Here is a 21763-nt window from a genome sequence, read left to right as displayed (position 1 = left end):
CTCATCATCTACACTGCTTCCGCTCCCTTTCTTTGACTACTGACGAGATGTTTTGAGGTTTCAAGCTTCAACTATATGGCCTCAGTTATATCACTTTCACAAGTTCTTGATTTCAATGAATGCATGGGTAGGTTATTTTGAATATTTTTCTAAGTGCCGTGCCTTCTTCTTTCTCTCTTTATTAAGTTGTTGTGAAAACCAACCAAATTGTTTTCTAAAATGTTGAACTTTGAATTCAATTGTTATTATCAAAATATCTGTATATATATAAAAAAAAACTCTTTAATGCATTTATAGGTGTTTTATTTTATAATTTTAAAATATTTTTTTTAAAATTTATGTGAATATAAAAATTAATAAAGGGACTAAATAATTCATAACCCCGGTACTTAGTTTTATTGCGGAAAATAAGAATAATATATTCAAAAAATATCGAGTTCATGTTTTATTAGAAATAATAATGGTAACAAGTTGCTGATTGAGATACTGGTTCACAGTCCAATCTCTTAGCCTTCAGCTAAAGATGTACGGTTGGATGATTAATTCTTATTTTATGCGTAGGTCCCTGACATATATAGTATTTGTTGTTTTCATCAAATATATATATAGGGAAAATTACTGTTCACCCCTCATAATTTTCAAAACTTCCCAAAAACCCCCTCCTACTTTTACACACCCCGGACAGCCCTTCCGTTAGTGTTTAACTTCCCTATTACCCCATACCGTTCACTTCAAATGGGTCCATGTTGTGAAATCCCATTTTTGGCCTTGAAAATGGTGGGAAAGGAAAGCGCCAAATCATCATGTTCAACTTTTTCGAGAGCTTTACGCTTGGTTTCGATGAGACGATGTATGGGAGTTGCATTACATCTTGTTGTTCTCCTCATTTCTCCTCATTTGAGTTGTTCGACTTGATTCTGCCGGGTTGCATGTACTGGTGAGAATCTTTTCGTTCTTATCGGTTTGACCGTTCGGTAGGAGTTTATTATGGCATCGTTTGTGGTAGTCCGGGTGAAGTTTATCATACCCGAAATATATAAATCGGTTTCTCCAAATGAGAAAAATGAAGTTGATTTCCATCGGATTGGTCAAGTGCACTTCATCTTCAAATGAGTCAGTATTCGATTTTATTGTCGAGGCAGAGTATGTGCCATTGTCGACTCCGTTTGAAAACGAGTTCATTTCGTTGTAAAGTTCTTCTTGTTTATTGTTAGCTTTTTGTATATTTTAAATAATGTTTAACTATTTGCTATTATCCGTTTAAATATATTACTAATATGTTTAATAATTGTCATCTCCGTTTAACATTATCTTTACATGTATAACTTTTCATATTAACGTTTAAATTCTCAAAGTCTCTGCGTAAAACGGTGATCTTTTTCGTTTGATCTGAATTGTTGGCAGGTGGCACGTGGCAGGTGGCAAGGTTATGGTATCCCGTGCATAAGAATTAATGACGGCATTAATTCTTATGCACGGTAACATAAATATCCGAACACCCGTTCGTTGTAATCAGTCAATGTCGGTGCACTATGCGTTTGATTTTTTTCTCGGATATGAAGAGTCAGCCTGCTTGTGGACTTCACACCATAAATAACCAGGAAGAACCCTTCCCATGGACAACCACTCGTCGTCGTCCTCATCATCCTCCTCCTCCTCCTTTTCCTCCTCTTCCCATGGACAACCACTCTATCTGAAAGGATGTTTCGTGAACCTCCTTCCTTATCTTGAGAATCGATCGGTAGTAATCACGCAACAAGTTAAACTATCTTTTTCTTTTCCCAAGCCGAAAATGCTCGCGTAATTGCATCGAATGCAGAGGATTCTCCAGCGGTGGATGACGGGAAGCAATTAAGCAAGCTTTTTGACTTGGTTAAGAAAAGAAAGTTTTCACGTATTGCGTGATTGCGGAGGATTCTCTAGAGGAGGGAGGTCAGGAAACATCCTTTAAGACGGGGTTGATATTTATCACTTGAGACTTTTTGTTACCGTTTAAGAACATTACGTCAGTGTACAACTATGTCGTTCTGTGTTTAACTACCAGTATCTTCGCTTAAGTCCGACCATGACACATTGATTAATAGTTGTTTTCATGAATGTGTTTGTTTAACCTTTTTTTTAATGTTGTATGTTGTGCAGGTTCAAGTTGATGCGCATGTTATGCAACCGCTGTGAGCATTCGAATGTACAGACACTTGTTTCGTTATACGAGGGTCGAGTCGTGAGTGTCCAAAGTCCTTGTAAATGTTGTAAATGTTGTAAATGTTTTGTAAATGTTTTTGTAAATGTTGTAAACGAATGTTTTATTTGAATGTGAACTTCTGAAATTTAAACAGAGACCTAGTAAAAACAATGTGGGAAACAAAAGAGCGTCATTGTAAACAATAGAAAAAGTTAAACAATACTCGAGTTACTCTTTAAACAATGACAACGGTGTTTAAGAAAATACGTAAAGATGTTTAAACAGATGGCCAGGAGGTACCCATCTTCAACGCGATGTCGTTGAAAAGCATTCAATTTAAACAATAACATATATTTTAAAGCAGTTAAGTCACTATGTTTAAACGTTTTTACGTATTATTTACATGATATAGACTTTTATTTAAACCCGTGAATCGTTATGTTAAACACTATGTGTATCTGTTTAAAAATAAAAAACTTGACGGTTAAACAGATACTCATGTCGAGTGATGACAATACGTCTTCATCGCGACAGTGGCATATATTTTTCCTTTTTTGCCCTTCTGATGGAGGGAAAAATACCGCCCAATCACATCACGTCTAGTCTAACCTCTATGCACTTTTTGGTCTTCATCGCGACAGTGATATATATATATGCACTTTTTTTGTTTGCCTATCTGACTGTTGTTTGTTGTTTACATCTTCTTCTTCTTCTTCTTCTTCTTCTTCTTCTTCTTCTTCTTCTTCTTCTTCGGCTTATTTTTGTTCTTCATTTCATTTGGTTTGTATGATTTGGTTTTCGGCCGATATATTATGGAGAGTTTTTGTGGTATTGCTAGATTCAACGGGGAGGGAAGAGTGCTAATGTTCACGGCTCAGACTTCTTGGGAGTTGGTGTTAGCTGAGATATGTGAGCGATGGGGTCTCGAAAGTTTTCTCTTGTCGGGGTTAAGTTCATCACACCGGATGGATATAAAAGCGGTTTGCTCAATAGAAAAGCGATGTTGACTTCCAGGACGGATGTGTCACGTGCACTCCATCTTCAAATGTGTCTGTAGTTGATCTTGTCGTCGAGACGAGAAAAATATGCCATTGCCGAATACTAATGAAAAGCGAGTTTTTACTCGTTAGTAAGTTCCTTCTCTTTTAATTGTTCGGTTATGCAGGGGCCATTAGTGTTTAAATATGTCCAGTCATCTGGTTAACATATTGTACTAGTCGTTTACGTTATTAGTTAACTCGCTTAAGTATTTAATTTAATGTTTAAATATTGTCATTATCACTTAAACATTATATTCTCCGCTTAACATATTGATCTTTTCATTTGGTCGAAGTGTTGGCGAGGAATTCGGATTACGCGAGTGCTCCGATTCATCCCCATGGTGACCACGGCGGCGTGGGATGTCTTCCTTACTCGTCGGATCATTACGAAGTCTTGTCGTTGGATATTGGACAACGTTTTTGACGGTGTCGAACATTTCGAGGGATGTACTTAATCGAGCAATCAAAAAGGAATTTTGACTTCAAATTCATAAAGAACGAAAAACATCGGGTGATCGTGGAATGCGGCTCGTCGATGGTTATCGTTGGCGCCTTCATGCATCAAAAGAGTATAACAAAAAATACTTTCAGAATCAAGACAATCAACCCGTCGCACAGTTGCGGTGGTGGCATAGGTTCGCGTCGCGATCCGAAAAGCGTCAAAAATGGGTTAAGCGCACTAGTGATTCGAAGCTCGAGGACCGTCCCCTCATACGAGGCCATCGACATTCAGAAGGACATGTTGCGGGAACATGGTGTCCAAATACCATACAAGCAAGCTTGGTTGGGAAAAGAGCATGCCCGGGTGGGCCTCGACTGCAGATGACATCTCCGACCACGATTGTTTGCTTTGGTATGTGGATAAGATGGCTGAGACAAATCCCGGCAACATTGCGATCGTGGAAAGAGACGGTGATAGTTTTAAACGTGCATTCTTTTCTTTCAGCGCGTGTATTGTGGGATTCAAGAGGGCTTGCGGGTCAGCTCATTTGCTTTCTCGATGGTACACACCTCCCGGGAAAATATCGGGAGTACACTCATCGCGCCAGCGGGGAAAGATGGAAACAATGGTTTTTTTCCACGTCGCCTTCGGTATAGTTGACAACGAGACCGATGCCAATTGGACTTGGTTCATATCTAAGTTAGGCGATGCCTTATACGAGGATAGAGATTATCATGAGATAATTACCTTCGTTTTGGACAGGTCCAAGGGCCTAGTGAGCGCAACTGCGAGAGTCTTCCCTTCGATCGCCACATCGATACCTGCTTCGACATTTGGAGGCCAATTTTATGAAAGCCAATGTCGGACTTGGGAAGTCATTGAGGGAGGAGTCTCTGGTCCATATGCTTCCGCATTCGCGTGGGCATCCACGGCTAAAGATTTCGATGATACCGTGAATAAGCTGCAGCCGCATCACCCGAAGCTCATCATCGGTTGATTAATAAATCGGATATGGCTCATTGGTCGAATTATCTCGTTCGGGAGGTGATCGTTGGGGTGAGATGTATTCAAACGTCGCGAGTCGTTCAATGCTTGGATCAAGGAAGCACGTCATTTACCGGGTGGCGAAAATGGTCGACTCCATAAGAGTCTGCGAATGTTGGTTTACACTTAACATTTAGTGTCACCCTTTAAACATTCTCAATCTTTGTTTAATTACATTTAACTGACTTTAAATATTAATCCTCACGCTTTAAATATTTACGATAATGTTCAAACATGTTTACTGAATTATTTAACCATCACTCGTCTTTGTTTAACCTTATTTGTCGGGTTCAAGATGATGCGACATGTTATGTAACCGCGTGAGCAAGCTAACAAATGGAGACCTACTTATGCCTAGACATACATTCGAGGTAGAGATCATTGTTGAGGACGTACGAAAATCTTCGTGTTGAGTCGTTGTGTCGATGATCGCTACGAGTGATCGACCGATCAGGCAAAGAACTCCGTAGATCTCGCCATCGAACTTGTTCATGCTCGAAGATGGCAAGTTTATGGTATCCCTTGCAGAACACGCTGCGGCGAGAATAATGCGACATGCACACCAACGTACATCAATTTATTAGCGGGTACTTCACCGTCGACAATTACAAAGCTGGCGTACAAGGAAGCTATATTCCCATACCCGACGATGACGAGGCCTTCGAGCGGAAATCGTGAGCTTCGTTCTGGACCTACCGCGACGAGAAGGCGACTGAGCGGCCTAGACGAAAGAGGATCTAGTCGCAGCGTTTGATGTCCGCGAGTTACATTGCGTACCGCCATGGATCCGGTCACGATCGACGATCTTCGCGATGAAAGCTGTCAGCCGACTAGGCATTGTAGAATAAGCCGAGCGATGAGCGGAAACATTGTGTATTAATGGGCAACTTTCCATCAGTACACTCTTTAACCCGAATTGAATGTATTTAAACAGAGACATTGTTATTTTAAAGCGGATACTGATCAGTAAGTTGAAATATTTCAATCGATGTTTAAACGATATATAGTATATTTTAAACAATGAAAGTGAAATGTACACAATTAGAACGTAAATTAAACAATGAAATGAAACCGAATGGAATTTAACCCGCTTTTCAATTCAAAAACAAACAAAAATTTACATTTACATATACAAGTCATGTTCTTCGAAAAACAAAAAAACAATGAATTGAATTTGTCCAGGTTTACACTCGAAAACAAAATTGATATTGAGATATACAGGACATGTTCTTCAAAAACAAAATTTAACCCGCTTGTGACGACCCCCTTTGTCGTGGACACCGTACGCCTCCCTCCTTAAGTATCGGGTAACATACCTTAATCTGAGGTAAGGAACGCCCGTCATGCGGTAGCCAGTAACTTCTTACCCCAAAGTAATTGCTCGATAAACCGCACGAGCGTGAGGCCGGCATGATCGACGCTTCCTTATTTTTAGCGTGGGGTTTCCAAGTTGTCGCAGACGGGTGCATTTGCGTCAGCCGACTCACTCAAACTCCATATCGACACTAATTGTCGAATAGATTCCTACCGTCGAGATATGCAAGTCGAGATTAAAAATACCGATTAAATACCAAACGGATATTAATCGGACATAATTAAAGAACTTACCATGTCCAACGCGTCCCTTATCGCATTCCCGGACATGAAGAATAATGCATGTATTCTTGTTTATCATTGTCTAGGACGACGACATGGAAGTGGCCATTCATGATTATCGGGAGGATGATAATTTGAACTTCATGCAGGGTTCTGCGACGACATCCCCGACCATAGCCATAATTGTTTCATGTGCGTCGTCTACGCTTTGACATAAAGCAGTAGCAAGCGGTCTCGGTGATGGAGCGCTTCTTGTAAGGATATGGCTCTTTCGCTCACGACTTTTGTATTATGCATCTGAAAAGCGTCCCATCACATCATTAGTGACCATCTCCTTCCCCTCAAGCGGCAGTATAATTTGTCGCGTGTGGTGCTCACAGTGTCATTCCTCCACCGACAGATCTTTGAGGTTAAACGATAACATATATAATAAGACCATATTGTAAATATTTAAATGATATTATCAATTGTTACATGATATTATATATAATTAAACGTTAAGCGGACAAAAGTAAATGATAACATAAAGGCATTAAACACTATTAGAAAAATCGTTAAACACTATAACAAAAAACCTTTTAAACAATATCATAAAAACTTTAAACTTATCCCGTCCATAGGCGAGTTGAGGAAGATCCTCATCAACTCTCGCTCGTATTTGATTAAGACGCTGACAGGCCAACCCATTTCTTCTTCTTCGAATAAAAAGCTTTCGAGCAGTCACGGTCCCATTTTTGATTGGCCTTGATCATCTCTCCTCGTTGCTCGGTCGGGGTCTTCGAGATCATCTTCCTTCGATCGCGGGGGACGATGGCGACAACTTCAATCCCTGCGACACATCCTTACATGGTTGTTCTTGTTGTGGGATTGTCTGCGGGTTCGATCGCGAGGGACGCAGCGGCGGCGATCAACCGCAGACACATCCTTACATGGTTCTTGTTGTGGCCTTGACAACATCATCATTGGGAGACACGGCAACAGATTCAACGATCTTCTCAACCGTGGCCTTGACAACATCATCATTGGGAGACACACCCTTAACTTGTTCTTGATCTTCAGGGATTGTGTCCATCTTTGATGCCGCAATCTCGGCAGCGGCTACCACCGGGTCCATCGATTCATCAGAAGAGGTTAACGACCTTCTCAACCTGCGCAGACGGCCACATCATCTACGATGTCCTCCACCGTCGTGGCCAGTGTCATCAGCGGCGACAAACTTAATGTGACATCGTAGCCGATGGGTGTTGCTATTGTTTCATCGTCGGTACGCGGTGAGACGAGGCAGATTATTCTCCTCTTTTTCGCAAGTCTCTTCGAATGTGGCCACCTGGAATGACCTTCCCGATGATGTCGTCGTCGTCAAATTCGACGCCTCGTTAGTCCGGGTGCTTGATTCTTTGGAGGGATGGCGAGCCGGGTTGCTGAAACGTCCTTCCAGTGGCTCAACACGAGCTGACAAGTCGAGAAACTCGGTCATCAATATCCGGCATACTGCGCATAAAGTTCTGGTGACATCTTCGCTGATGTCGCGCGGTGCAGTACCAGCGTCGAAGGGCCGCCATGGTCGGGGGCTGCCATAATCGGGGGACCGTCGTTATCGTGGTAGGGGGTTGTCTGCAATCTGCAGGGGGTAGGGAAGGCTTCTCCGGGCTCGAGGAATGCGTGCGCGTGGTAGGGGTCGGAAGTAGGAGAAGCGGCGTCCGGTAGCGCGATAGAGGCTGCCTCTCATCCCACGCCTTCGAGCAAGTGGTTCGGAGCGATAGCGATCCGTCCGGTCGGTTGGCCCCAACAAATATTTCTTCTTCAGCATTCGCTGGAACCAGCTTAGGAAACTAACATATGTAAACCAAACAATTTCAGTGAAATCATTCATTTTAAACTATAAAAACTATATTTAAACAGAGTGTTTATATATTTAAAGCGTTATAGAATATAATTAAGCGGAGAACAAAAATATTTAAACCCGAGTATGAATAACGAGTTAAGCGGTAAATACTAAAGTTAAACGCGAAATAAAAATGTTTTAAACATTAAAGACTTATGTTAAACATTGTCCATGATTTATTACCTCTTTTTCGATCGAGCGATGACAAGTTGGTTTCTACCGTCACTGCTTCCGGTAAGTACTTTCACCGTAGCACGACGATCCTTGGGATCTTGCGAAACGGACTTTCTTCCCCGTTCGGTCACTTTCATAAAACCGGGACGTTAAGCGACCGAAAGCAACCCTTAATGTACTCATGTTGGTGCTTCTTCCCGGCAGCATCTATCTTGCACTCGGCGGTCTGCCGTGGAATATCCTCCATAAGCCACTTGTAGTCGCCCTGCGCCCGTGCGTATCGCCCCATGGCCGGTAGATCATCGACATAATCAGCGATCCGATTCGAAAACCGAGCGTAGCGTATTTGGGAAGAGGACTGTACCCATGAGGTACACCATCAGGAGTTTGACAAAAATTATCTTCTTCTCCCTCCGTCGAACAAGTTGCACTGCGAGTGCTCTTGATGGAGTCTCGTGTGTTTCGTGGGTTTTGATAGATACCTCCCTCGACGCGGCCGGGTTTTCTTCTTCGAAAGACCACTGCGTCGCCATCGCGATCGCATACCAAGAGCGAGGCCACATCTTGAGGTCGCAGAGCTTCGCGAGCTTTCCCCGATCCACGAATTTATTGGTGCGACCATCGTCACTGCTGCAAAAGAGAATCAAGAAGGGCCCTCTCTTGGTATATAGCTTCGGCTCGATGAGCAGCTGCAAAGCGAGTGTCCGTCGAATAATCTCCCGATGTCGAGGGGTCGTGTTATTTTTTTAATTCGACTAAAGTCTCCACTCTCAGGTGTCAAATAGCATCGCCCATTAACTAGATTGATGCACTCATAATCACCGACTGCTGACAATAATAATACATTCGACATGCAGTATTCACAAAAAGTTTAAGCGCAAATTTAAGGTTTTAAGCGGTAAACTCTCGGTTATTAAAGCGGAGATATCAAATGTTAAGCAGAGACCTATCTTATTAAAGCAGAGGCGAGAATACTTAAAGCAATGACAACAAAAACTTAAAAGCATAACATCTCATTTCTTAAAGCGTCAACCCTCATTTGTAAAACGCAGACCATATCAAATGAAAGGGAAATGTACATTATAAATATTACATAAATCATAACAATCGAAAAAAACTTTTTCGATAGTGTATCTGAGCGAAAAATGCAAAACAAAACAAAAAAACCTAGCCAGAAATCTCCGTGAGACTAACAAAAACCCCAGTAGAAATCCCCAGCATACTTGATATCTTCCAACAAAAAGCAGGGAACACAAAACAAAACCGAAAAAATCTTTCTTTAGTATGAGCAGTTAACATAAAACCATACTCAATACCTTAGATTGAAGCCCGATGAAATGCCAACTAGTTGCGCGGGGACTTCTCCTTTGAGATATCGGGTGGAAAGGAAAAAGTCGAAATCACGGGAGGCTCGACGGTAGAGACAACTTCGGAGGCGAACGGAAATGGAAGAGCTTAAGACGCGAGTTGAGAAAAAGCAAGTAAACGGCTCCAATAAATTCGTCTCTCGGGTTACCCTACGGAAAATCACCCCATTTCCTCTCAAATCGCCGAGATGGGACTGCAGCCCACGACTCACGTACTGAGGGTATTTTCGTCCATAAAATTTAAAAACTCACTCAGTTCACATCCAGATTCTGACGGGGTTTGGGGGTTTGAAAAACATAGAGTTTAAAAGGAGGGAGTTTTTAGGGATTGCAAAACTAACGGGGTGTTTTTGGCAATTTTACAAACTTAAAAGGTTTTTTTTGCAATTTTCACACACACACATATATATATATATATATATATATATATATATATATATATATAAAGAGATAAATAATATGGATGAGTTGTGATAAATTCTCTCCAATGATGAGGTGTGCACGCTACTTTAATATTTTCAATACTGGAATTCATAGACATAGGATGAAGTCACATCACATATAGATTTTTTCTTGCAAAATTTGGTCAGAATTGTCTTGTTTTGGTAGAAGACAACGATTGAAAATAAGTAAAGCTTTAATTTTATAAATAAAAAATAACTATTTTCAAAATTTATACCACCACTAATGAAAGATTTCAATTGATGGTAACAAAAATGTCATGTTAATCATGATAATTATCAATTTTGATTTTTTTTTTTTATTGATGAGAATTTTGTTATGAAACGGATCCATAATAGCTTGTATTAAGTTATATTTTTAATAATAATAAAAAATTATGGCAGGCATGGCAGTGGGCCTAATTTATTGTGACATGCCAGAGTGTCCCCATGTTCAACCATTCCAGTTAGTTTAGTTTAGGTAATTAGTTTGATATATACGCGGCCCATCAGGTCCTTTTATTTATTTATTTATTTATTTTTATGTTTTAATAATTCAAAATAATCGTTATTTATTGATGGATTTATTTATTTAGTTAAAAAAAGGTCCATGATAACTAAGAAAAAAAATAGCCTAGCTCAACTGTTAAGGCACTTTGTTATTATGTAGGTGTCATGCAATCAATTCTCACTTTACCGCATGATGAACAAAGTCTCATGTGCATAATGTTTAAGGTTTCCCTGTATACTATTACACAAAATCAAAACATTAGTATATTCAAAATAGATTCACGCATGTCGTTGATAGTAGCTTTGTTGATTATTGTAAAAATAAATAATAAAAAAAAATAAAAAAATAACTAATGAAAATGACAAACAGAAAATGTTGGTGAATATTTTTTTGTCAATACATCTAATATTAATTATAAAAGTTGTAATTTTTTTATTAGATATATAGTTTTTTTATAAAAGAAACAAGCGTTATATGCATTAGGGGCATATACACGGACTGAGAATTAATTATCAAATCCGAATACTCTTAATTGGAAAAGAGAGGATTAAACATGTAATTCAATCTTTCTAACGCACACACATAAATATATAAACATAGTGCTATTATATATATATATAATTAAACATGTCATCCACCAATTATTTTTCACCAATTATTTTTTTGAAAAGAACACCATTCTCCTATCTATTCATCCAGAAGAGTTATTTTTGTGATAAGTATATCCTTTAAAAAAACATCACATCAAACCATATTATCAATTAAATGATGGGTATATTCTTTAAAAAATCTAAAGATATTAAAATTTTTTATGAACACCCTTATATTTTTAAAAACCAAAAAAAAAAAGTTTTTATCTGTTTAAACGTTTTTAAGCTATTATTAATTTTTTAAAAGTTAAAATTTTTCAACCGCATTTATTTTGAAAACATGTGTTATAATAATAATAATAATAATAATAATTATTATTATTATTATTATTATTATTATTATTATTATTATTATTATTATCCATACATCTTCTTGGTTTTTTAAGTAAGTTTTAAAGATTGTTCTTATTATTAGCAAATTTATTTTTTAAATAGTTACAAAAGTGAATTTTTAAAAATCTTTTTCAAGTTATTATTTTTTAAAAAAACTTTTTTGAATGGTAATTAATTTGAAAAAAACATTATTATTGTTTTTATTAGTTTTTTATTTTTTTGGTTGAATATCTTGTTGTGTTAGACATTTAGTTTTATGATATCCAAGTTGTTTACATAAAGAATATAGATTATGCAACATAGGATCAAAGTTTTTATTTATATGCATATATGTCTACGACTGATCTTTGGTTAGCATGTGGTATGTCGTGTTATAGACTTATAGGTGAAATCATATTTGGTCTAGCCACATACTGCCAAAACTATGAACTTGGTACGGAAGAAAAAATATATAAATGTTGAAAATTATTATTATTTTTAAAATAATGTCTTAAAAATGAAGATGCAATAATAATAATAACAACATATTTTTCAAAATAAATGTGTTGAAAAAAATAATAACTTAAAAAATATTTAAACAGACAAAAAGAATTTCATTTATGTAATTTCTTAAAAGAGAAGGGTGGGCACGAAAAAAAAAAATATCTTAGTATTTTTTTTTAAAAAAAATTCATTCATTAGGTGATGATATGGATTTAATGTGATATTTTAAAAAATCCTTATTGGGAGATTATTTTGATAATTAGAAATAAAAAAAATTAGGGTTATATTGGAAAAGTTTATTCCCTTGTTTCTTTGTAGAAAAATAATCCACAGAGAGAGAGAGAGAGAGAGAGGAATAATACACGATCTAATCCCTTATTTTTATGACACGTGTCCTTTTAAATGCTCTTGATTGCTCTTCTTGGGTGAACCAGAACGCGCATTCCAAGTATACCGGTTGAATGAACCAGAGATCTGAAAAGTAGAAGGAAGACGAGAGGCGCAAAAATTAGGGTTCTTACTTCTAACTATTGAATCGAGAGATCTAGGAGATGGCCTCCACGCTTGCTCGCCTGGTCCGTCGGCCAGTCGCTGTGAGTTTCTCCTCTCCCTCTTTCTCTTTCTCTCTCTATCTCTACATGCATATTCATGTATGTCTTTCCAAATTTCTTTTTGGATGTTTTTGTGTGATCTATTTTGCTATTTTGGTATTTTGCGATTGATTTGGTTCATGGATGCTTTTTCGTGTGTTTGGATACCATGTGGTGTGTAAAGTTGATGACTTGGGAGAGTTGGACGATGAAACCTGGTTGATTGCGCTGTATATACCATGATGCCGAATTTAGTGATTTTCAGTTGGTTTTTCAATCGAGGGTTGTGAGCTTGTAAGGACGAATTAGTTATATGGAATGTAGATGCGGAATGAATAACTCTAGTTTGGAAGGTTGATTCTTTCTGTTCTGTGATTTTGCTGATCTTGAATTTATACTTTAGTTTCTTTTTTATAATCTGGAGATAAGTATGGAGATGATGTGGGTTTTCCATGACTTGAGGTTTTGCTAAGATACTGCTTTAGATTTATGCTGTATAATCCTGATGGTTGGTGTGTCTGTTTGGAAGTTATTTGCTAAAATTTATATAATGCTGATGTTTGTTTGATTCTTCATACTGGGGCTTTTTTATTCCATTAAATATGTATTTTATTGATATGTGTTGAACCCCTCGGTAAAATATCTTAGTCACATTTTTATCCGTTTAATTATTGTTTTGTTGCCATTTCTTTTGATGACCACTTGGTATAATGTGCTTATTGTTTCTAGAAGTTTGTGATGTTGTGTGTCTCATTTATCTGGTGAATTGAATTTTATTACAAGTTATTTCTGTGCTTCTTCCTCCTATCTTGATCCTCATCTTTGTATGAAGAAATCATGAATTTTCCAATTGGGAGATTAATTTTGCTTTTAATATATTGTTCTGTTTGTCCCTTTGAAGTATATTGGTGTTTATCGATAACAATCTCTTCTTGAAGTTTCTGTGTTTACCTAATGTTACTGATTTTATAGCCATTTTTACCTATTTGTATGATTTAATCCTCTGTTTATCCCTGAGGCAACTCTCTGATTATCTTGTAAACTCAAATTTGTTGCAGAAATTACTTTTTCTCAGAAGTTGTAGGCATGCCCGGAGTTACAGCCACTACGCCTTGCCAGGTGGATGATGATGATTTTTACCAACTCAAATTCTAGAATAACCTGTTGTTTCATATATTATTTGCAGAAGTTAAAAATTTTAAATTCACTTTTTTCTTTTCAGGTGGCAGTGGTCCGATTTTCTCAAACAATATGAGGTTAGCAGTGTGAACAGGAATTTAATGTTGTGCTTATTTAAGTAATTTTAATAAGGCTATTATCAATAACTTGATCTTTTCCGAAATTAATGGGATCTTAGTGTTTCCTAAAGAGGTTTTTATATAAAAAAAATTTAGGGATGTGAAGGAGTTTCTACCAAGGGATTCTCCTTATCGAGTCTGGGCTAGGTCATTTGCTTCTGGAAATGGTATGTTATTGCCTTCATTTTGACCTGTTTAGTGGCCCTTCCAGATTTTGGCACTTTGTGTAATCTCTCTGAAATCTAAAAACTGAATTGAGTGTGTTTGTTCTTGTCTTTTTATTGAAGGTGATCTGTTTGATGCGGTTGTTCCACATATGGGTGAATCTATAACTGACGGGACATTGGCAACCTTCTTGAAAAGTATGGAAATTCTGTTACTCTCTCCCTCATACCCCTGCACAGATTTGAGAATAGGGCTTTGTTGTTCTAACAGCTGATTGAATAATCTTTTTATGCAATCTGAACTAGAGTCGATGAGCAACCCTGATCTGTATGTCAAGATTATGAAATCATCTATCACATTCCCTTGCTTTAAATCCAAAACCCATGTTGGATGTAGTATGAAACTTGTTAGTAGCGTCTATGAAATACATTTCTTTGGCCTGCCAGAGTGGTGATCATGGCCCTTGAGCTTGAGTTAGTTTTTATTGCTTTAATGTTCAGTATACTTAGCTGTGCTATGCTTGGCCTGAACTCATGACTTCTGTGCTGCAGAGATTTTTTTCTTCCACATGGAGTAACTGAATTGAAAATTTTAACTATATTGTGCGTATATAGAGAAATATTGGTCCATTTACTCACCACTTGTTTATTGGAAACAATACTTGAGTATAATGTTTGCGATCTTTGTGCTGTTCTTTTCGTTTGCTAATGTCACAACTTGGTCCTTCTGGCCATCATGTTTTATGAACAGAACCTGGTGACAGGGTTGAAGCTGATGAACCTATTGCCCAGGTTGAAACTGATAAGGTATTTTCCTTATACGAGATCATGCATCTGATTATTAATTTATCATCATGGTAAAATGTTTCTTGCTTTAATGGAATTATTGTCATACTCTTCCATCTTATTTCTATTTTCAGGTGACTATTGATGTTAATAGTCCTGAAGCTGGGGTTATCGAAAAGGTTGTAGAGCAATTCTTTGAATGGTTGTTTTTCTTGGATGTACTTCATAAAATCTTGTATGCACATTATATAAATGTGTGCGGTAGACATGGTTTCTTTCATAGATTGCTTCCAACTCCTGCTTTTTGTTCTTTCTAGTTTGTTGCAAGTGAAGGTGATACTGTGACACCAGGAACTAAGATTGCAGTCATTTCAAAGTCTGCTTCGAGTGCAACACATGTTGCTCCTTCTGAGGAGAAAGTAGATACAGTTGCCACTAAGCCATCTCCTCCTGCAGAAAGCAAAACTGCTGGCAAACAAAAGCCTAAAGTGGAAACTGCTGCCGAAGAAAAGCCTAAAGTTCCTTCTCCTGTGCCTCCTAAAACTTCTCCTTCAGAACCTCAGCTTCCTCCCAAGGAAAGAGAACGACGGGTGAGTTTTTTCTATCAACAAAGATCTAGCAATTTTTATGCTTCAGATTTATCATGTCTTTCATAATTTTGCAGAGTATTTTAGTATTTATTGAACTTGAAATGCTATTTGGCTTTCAGGTTCCTATGCCGCGTCTTAGGAAACGAGTTGCCACACGATTGAAGGACTCTCAGAATACTTTTGCAATGCTAACTACATTTAATGAGGTCGACATGTAGGTGATTCTGTCATTTAATAAGTCATTTTTTCTGAATTAATTTTGTACCATAACCACACAGCAAAGGTTTACCTTTTTAAATATTCAGTTATTTCTTTTATAGTTATTTTCCCCACTTCTGATTGCTTCACCTATTCATTTAATTATAAATGTAGGACCAATTTGATGAGACTTCGATCTGATTATAAAGATGCATTTGTGGAGAAACATGGTGTGAAATTGGGGCTTATGTCAGGTTTTGTGAAAGTAAGTTTGCAATTAGGAGTTTCAAAATGTGCATTTCATTATCTGCTCTCTTTTGACTTGTCTTCGGACATGCAGGCAGCTGTTAGTGGACTACAAAACCAGCCTATCATTAATGCGGTCATTGATGGTGAGGATATCATATATAGAGAGTATGTTGATATCAGCATTGCTGTTGGGACAAAAAAGGTCTGTGATATCTAGCCCATCTGAAAAATAGCATAGTTTCTTATGAATCATTTATTTTTATCTATATATTTTTTTAATTTTTTAGGAAAAGATTTTGTTAAGGCTAAACATCATAAATACAAAATTTCAAATTTAATCATTCCTTCCAATCTTTGTTTGCAAATAGCACGGTTTTGTGTTCAGATGGAAAATAAAAATATGTGAAAAATTTGACTTAAAGATATGAAATCATCTTACCATAGCTTCATCTTGCATGTTGTAGGAAATGACTTAAAAAATTTCCGAATAGCATAGCTTTACAAATAAGACATTTCCTGCATGTAGACTTTTCTTGACATTTTATTACTTTTACAGAAAGAATGCTTCTTGGCAAAACCAAATAATCATAGTTAGAACTTCTTATCTTTTGATTGCTCATATATTCTGCTTTTTATTTTTTAGGGACTTGTGGTTCCAGTGATCCGAAATGCTGACACAATGAACTTTGCTGAGATAGAGAAGGAGATAAACACTCTTGCTAAGAAAGCCAATGATGGTACAATATCCATTGATGAAATGGCCGGAGGGTCATTTACCATATCAAATGGTGGGGTCTACGGAAGTCTTCTAAGCACACCCATTATAAATCCACCGCAAGTATGTGCCTAAACCAAAATTTCTTACTCTCCTATTATGTTGCCGCAAACTCTGATGGGCAAGTTCCTTTTCTTTTTTCAGTCAGCCATTTTGGGGATGCATTCAATAGTGTCCCGGCCAATGGTTGTTGATGGTGTGGTTGTACCGAGGCCAATGATGTACATTGCTCTGACTTACGATCATAGACTGATTGACGGAAGAGAGGCTGTTTATTTTCTGCGCCGTATCAAGGATGTGGTTGAAGACCCCCGGAGACTTCTTCTGGACTTGTAGGCGACAGCACGATGTTAGCTTTGCTTGCCACTCTCTTTTTTAGCATATAATAAGTTGCAAGAGAAAATTTTGTTTACTGAGTTATTTTGAGGGTGAGACCTCAGGCTTATATATATTCAACCCCAGATACTTGTGTTGGGATACAGTCATATTATGTTATGATTTTTTCTGTGTTTTTTTTTTTTTGGGTTCAAGTGAGAGGAAACACTTCTGGTTAGCAACTGTTTTTAATTGTTGACAAGGGCGAAGAATTGCCAAACATTGATGCTTTTGTATGAACAGATCTTGGTAATTATATTGTTTATTTTGATACATTATAAGTGAATCAAGTAAAGGTGGTCATCCTGTGCTGCTTTGGATAAGCCTCTGTTATTATGTATGATCATTAGCATGATGTATCATGTAACTAATTCTTGTGACCCTAATTTGCCTTATTCTTAATTCATCATGATACTAATAATACAAAATACCATAATTTCATATTATCTTACAGTTCCTCAACTAAATTTAGGAAAGAAAATCTACACATATTTTAAAAGAGAAGGGTAGCTTAATGCATTTGAATTTTTCTGACTACATACCGCCACCAAAAACCTCCAACTCTTTGCCCCTCATCCTTTTGGGTACTCTAGCATTCCTTTTGAGCTCCATCAAGAGCCCAATTGATGATGGACGCAATGCTCTCAACAAAGCTGTTTGAGGTTGAGCTTCAGCTCTGGCTGTTTTCTTCTTTCCTGCTACTTCACTCCCTTCAAACACAGATGAAGCAAATGATGCACTTGAAGCAATAAAAGAAACTGTGCTATTGTGTATTGGATCACCCGGGACACCAACTGCTGCATCTCTATGAGGCGGAGGAAACTTTTCGCTTTTGCTCGTGACATTACCATGAGCCATTATTCTCCTTCGCTGAAAATATTAAATTTCGACAAGTGAATGACTGTAAAATAATTTTTTTTTCAAACTAGATGTTGAATTAGTAATTTAGGAGGCATATAATGCATAAGAATCTTCAATAATTTACTTGAAGAACTTACATCAAGATTTACTTGAAGCTCTGCATTTGCTTCTGGAGCTGGAACTGCTTTACCGCCTCGATTCTTTGTTCGTGGTTTCTTTGTGGCTTCAATGTTTACTTTGTCATCAATTAAACTTTGCCTAAGGTATGGAGGAACATACAACTAAATAAACAAAATGCAAAAAACTTGAGTTTAATGCCAAATGAGGAAAATACACCCACCTTCTAGCCTTCTCATCCCTCATTTTCGCATCAATTTCCTTGCTCGGAGGATACTGAGGCAGGCTGGATGGCTCACATGCATAAGGTTTTGTAGTGAAGAACTACAACAGATACAAGTTTTGGTTATTAAGATATTTAAGTAAAGTTCAAGAGTTTCTTTATACCATGCATCAATTTCGTCCACTAAGAATAAATCTTAACGTGCAGCCATGAAATGAGTTTACCTCACTATTCAGAGCAGCAATAGCTGTGCCTCTTTCAGCTGGATCCATTGCCAGAAGCTTTTTGACTAAAGCTAGTGAAGATGGTGGAAAATCCTTGAAAGTTTCTGCAATACAGCACTTGTATGGCTGCTGAGGCTTAAACATTGTGGCATGTGGCAATTTTGATTTCTTCCAGTATTGTTCTGATGGGGAACCACACAACTTAAAGATCCTGTGCAATTGCTCCACCTAAATGACACACATCTAGAAAGTATTAGACATTCAATGACTATGCCATTGATATGTGAATCTGAATAACATGATCATGAAAACAACATGCCTCAGTGCGGCCAGGAAGAATCGGCTTTCCTGCAAGCAACTCTGCCAAAATGCAACCAGCACTCCATAAATCAATGCCCACATCGTAATGAGTGGCTCCTAGAAGCAGTTCGGGTGCTCGATACCATAAGGTGACAACCCTGCTAGTCCTTGCTTCCTTCTTATTAGGATCAAAGGTTGAAGCCAGACCAAAATCAGCTATTTTCAGAGTACCTTCATTATCCAGAAGCAGGTTTGAACCCTTGATGTCACGGTGCAGCACACCTCGGCTATGGCAATGCTCAAGCCCAGATAGCAATTGTTTCATATAGCATTTGACCTGCCATCCAGTACGCACAACATGATCAACAAAACTATAAACAGAGAGATTGATTTTATCCAGAGATATTCAACACCTATCCAAACTGTTTCACATCACTTTCAGTTGAAGAAGACCACATTGTCAACTTACAAGACAGCAAAGGCTGCATTTTTTTTTTTTATAAAAATATTAAATGATACTTTGTTCTTTGTTGGAAATCAAGACCATACTTGTAACTGTAACCATCATGACGATTAAGCTCAAAACAAACAAAAGATTCAACATGGAGCTAAAATATCAAGTCAACAAGCCAGAAAAACACTAACATTCCACTTGAATACAGTAAAACATAACATCAAACTGTAAACAGAGAGATTGAATTATATTCAGAATTACTCTACACCTATTAAAAACTTTACATCACTTTCAGTTGAAGTGGAAGACACTTCCAATCAACAACAAAACAAAGTCTGCATTTTTAATTCAGATTAAACTCAAAACAAGTCAAGATTCAAGAATGTCATACAATTTAAAAACCCCAAGAACCAGTCTAAAATTTCATTGCAGTCAATGGAAATGAAGAGATGATGATACCTGGGGTTCAGAGAACTTGACCCCGGAGCAAGCGGCAAGGCCTGCGAGGTCATGGTCCATGTACTGGAAAACAAGGTAGAGAGCTGGGGAAACACGAGAGATTACAAGGCCCTCAAGGCGGACCACGTTAGGGTGATCAAGCCTATGGAGCACGGTAATCTCCCTGGCCATGAACCGCACGCTCTCCGGCTCCAAGATGTCGAACCTCACCTTCTTCAACGCCACCACTCGCCCTGTCACCAAGTCCCGAGCTTTATACACGTTGCTGTACGTTCCCGAACCGATCTAAACACCATCTTCATCACCATTAATACCATTCGAGTTCATGCTTTTTTCTATTGGAGAAATAGTGATGGAGTTTGAGGATCATCTAACCTTCTCGAGCTTTTGGAAAGAATCAGCACGGCGGGGGACGAGGCCGGTGATGGAGTCGCCTGCGACGGCCGAGAGCCATGCAGGCCAGCCGATGATTTCCTTCGGAGACCTAGGGATTGGCACCGTTGTGCTGATGGCCTCATCACCGCTGTTGGATTTCTTCGGAGCTCCAGCTCCGGCTCCTGCCTCGCCGGCGGCTTGCTTACCGAGGACGCAGCCCATTCCTCATGGGAAACGCTTTCAACGCTGAGAAACGATTCGAGTGTGAGAACAAAAAACCAGAGAATGAAAACGGTGAACGTTTTGCAACCACTTGTGACTTTCCCTCATTCCCTTACAATCAATACAGCCCTTGCACTTTAAATTTATTACGAGAATGCCACTGCAGTATACCAGCAAGTCAGCAACCAAAAAAATTCAGTTTAACTCTTTAGTTTTATAATTAAACCATTTTTTTTAGTGGGTAGTTTAATATTTAAAATTGTAACTAAAAAATTACTTTTAAAAAACCATGGATTTATAAATAATTAATATATATATATATAGAGAGAGAGTGTAAGAGAGTGGGGGTGGTTTAATTGTAATTTAGAGGAAGTGGAGGGGGTGAGTTGAGAGATGGAATGGTGGAGGTCTTCTCACAACGACATGCACGACTCGCACGGTGGTGTAACAACATACGTTGGGGGTGGGTGTGAAGGGGATGGTCCTCGTCACGTGACCACGATATGACACGTGTCAGAAGATGAGTCGTATGTGCCATAAATGCCCCTGGCCTTGCTATTAATTGCAGCCACCGGCCACTCACCAGCCCCCCAATTCCTTCACTGCTACATGTCTCAAAACCTCATTAATGATCTCAGCCGTTAATTTTACCGTGTTTTCTTTCACTGTATACACTGCGGTTTGTTAGAATAATTGATACTTTTTTTTTTTTTGATAAAAATAAATAATTTATATTTATATTACACTAAAATAATAATTTTCTTAAAAAATCAATTTATATTATTTTGTTGAGAACCGGGCCATAGCCCAATAGTTGTTACCCTTTAGATCGCATGCGGAAGATCCCTGCTTTAAATTAATGTATTTAAATGATGTTTTGATTTGGGTTTGACAGCTTAACAATGTGTTTCAGACCACATAAATTTTTAGTACTTAAGGCTGTATTTATATTTTTTATATAATTGTTTTACCCATATATACACTCTTCAACCGCAACACTAAAAAGAAAAATATGAATTTATAGCAGTGGTTTAATATAATAAATTAAATCCCCTACTAATTTTAATTACTATAACCTTTTTCTTAGTGCAAATTGTTATACTTTATTTGATCATAAATATTATAGATTATTTGCTTAATTATTCAATCAACTAATAAAAATAAAACCGCGCTTGTCTCTTTGGTTAAAAAAAATTTATAAATTTCTAACCTTATAAATAGTAAGTTCAAGTATTATTTATTTATTATTTAAAAAACAAAAACACATGTGATCAGAAGCCACAAATCCAAATATATAACTTAAATTTACAGAGGACTAAGGAAATATCTATAGATAAGCAGAAGTACATCTATGAT

General features: G+C 37.7%; 2 protein-coding genes across 2 annotated transcripts; one reads left to right on the top strand and one right to left on the bottom strand.

Moving 5' to 3' along the window:
• The first annotated feature begins 12583 nt into the window (after nt 1–12583).
• Nucleotides 12584–17445, top strand: LOC120258344 (dihydrolipoyllysine-residue succinyltransferase component of 2-oxoglutarate dehydrogenase complex 2, mitochondrial-like). The gene is made up of 13 exons (XM_039265718.1): nt 12584–12740; nt 13796–13856; nt 13960–13993; nt 14132–14202; nt 14323–14397; nt 14951–15006; nt 15120–15164; nt 15303–15575; nt 15695–15789; nt 15948–16038; nt 16114–16224; nt 16666–16860; nt 16942–17445. The coding sequence occupies exons 1-13, from the start codon at nt 12699–12701 to the stop codon at nt 17131–17133; spliced, it is 1341 nt and encodes a 446-aa protein (XP_039121652.1). The 5' UTR covers nt 12584–12698; the 3' UTR covers nt 17134–17445.
• LOC120258343 (probable serine/threonine-protein kinase At1g54610) lies at nt 17307–20474 on the bottom strand. Its single transcript, XM_039265717.1, has 7 exons — nt 20186–20474; nt 19811–20095; nt 18917–19234; nt 18598–18825; nt 18374–18474; nt 18171–18291; nt 17307–18042 (listed from the first exon to the last, which is right to left on the bottom strand). The coding sequence occupies exons 1-7, from the start codon at nt 20405–20407 to the stop codon at nt 17707–17709; spliced, it is 1611 nt and encodes a 536-aa protein (XP_039121651.1). The 5' UTR covers nt 20408–20474; the 3' UTR covers nt 17307–17706.
• Between the last annotated feature and the right edge of the window lie 1289 nt (nt 20475–21763).

This window comes from Dioscorea cayenensis, chromosome 4 (genome assembly GCF_009730915.1).
Source record: "Dioscorea cayenensis subsp. rotundata cultivar TDr96_F1 chromosome 4, TDr96_F1_v2_PseudoChromosome.rev07_lg8_w22 25.fasta, whole genome shotgun sequence".
Taxonomy (NCBI): domain Eukaryota; kingdom Viridiplantae; phylum Streptophyta; class Magnoliopsida; order Dioscoreales; family Dioscoreaceae; genus Dioscorea; species Dioscorea cayenensis.
This window is presented reverse-complemented; position numbering and strand designations above follow the sequence as displayed.

Coding starts and splice junctions, on each gene's coding strand:
- LOC120258344 (XM_039265718.1), top strand. CDS start 12,699: ATGGCCTCCACGCTTGCTCGCCTGGTCCGTCGGCCAGTCGCT. Junction 13,994..14,131: donor ATTTTCTCAAACAATATGAG/GTTAGCAGTGTG, acceptor AAAAAAATTTAG/GGATGTGAAGGAGTTTCTAC. Junction 16,225..16,665: donor TTGCTGTTGGGACAAAAAAG/GTCTGTGATATC, acceptor TTTATTTTTTAG/GGACTTGTGGTTCCAGTGAT.
- LOC120258343 (XM_039265717.1), bottom strand. CDS start 20,407: ATGGGCTGCGTCCTCGGTAAGCAAGCCGCCGGCGAGGCAGGAGCCGGA. Junction 18,292..18,373: donor AGGGATGAGAAGGCTAGAAG/GTGGGTGTATTT, acceptor TCCATACCTTAG/GCAAAGTTTAATTGATGACA. Junction 18,043..18,170: donor AGCTTCAAGTAAATCTTGAT/GTAAGTTCTTCA, acceptor TAATATTTTCAG/CGAAGGAGAATAATGGCTCA.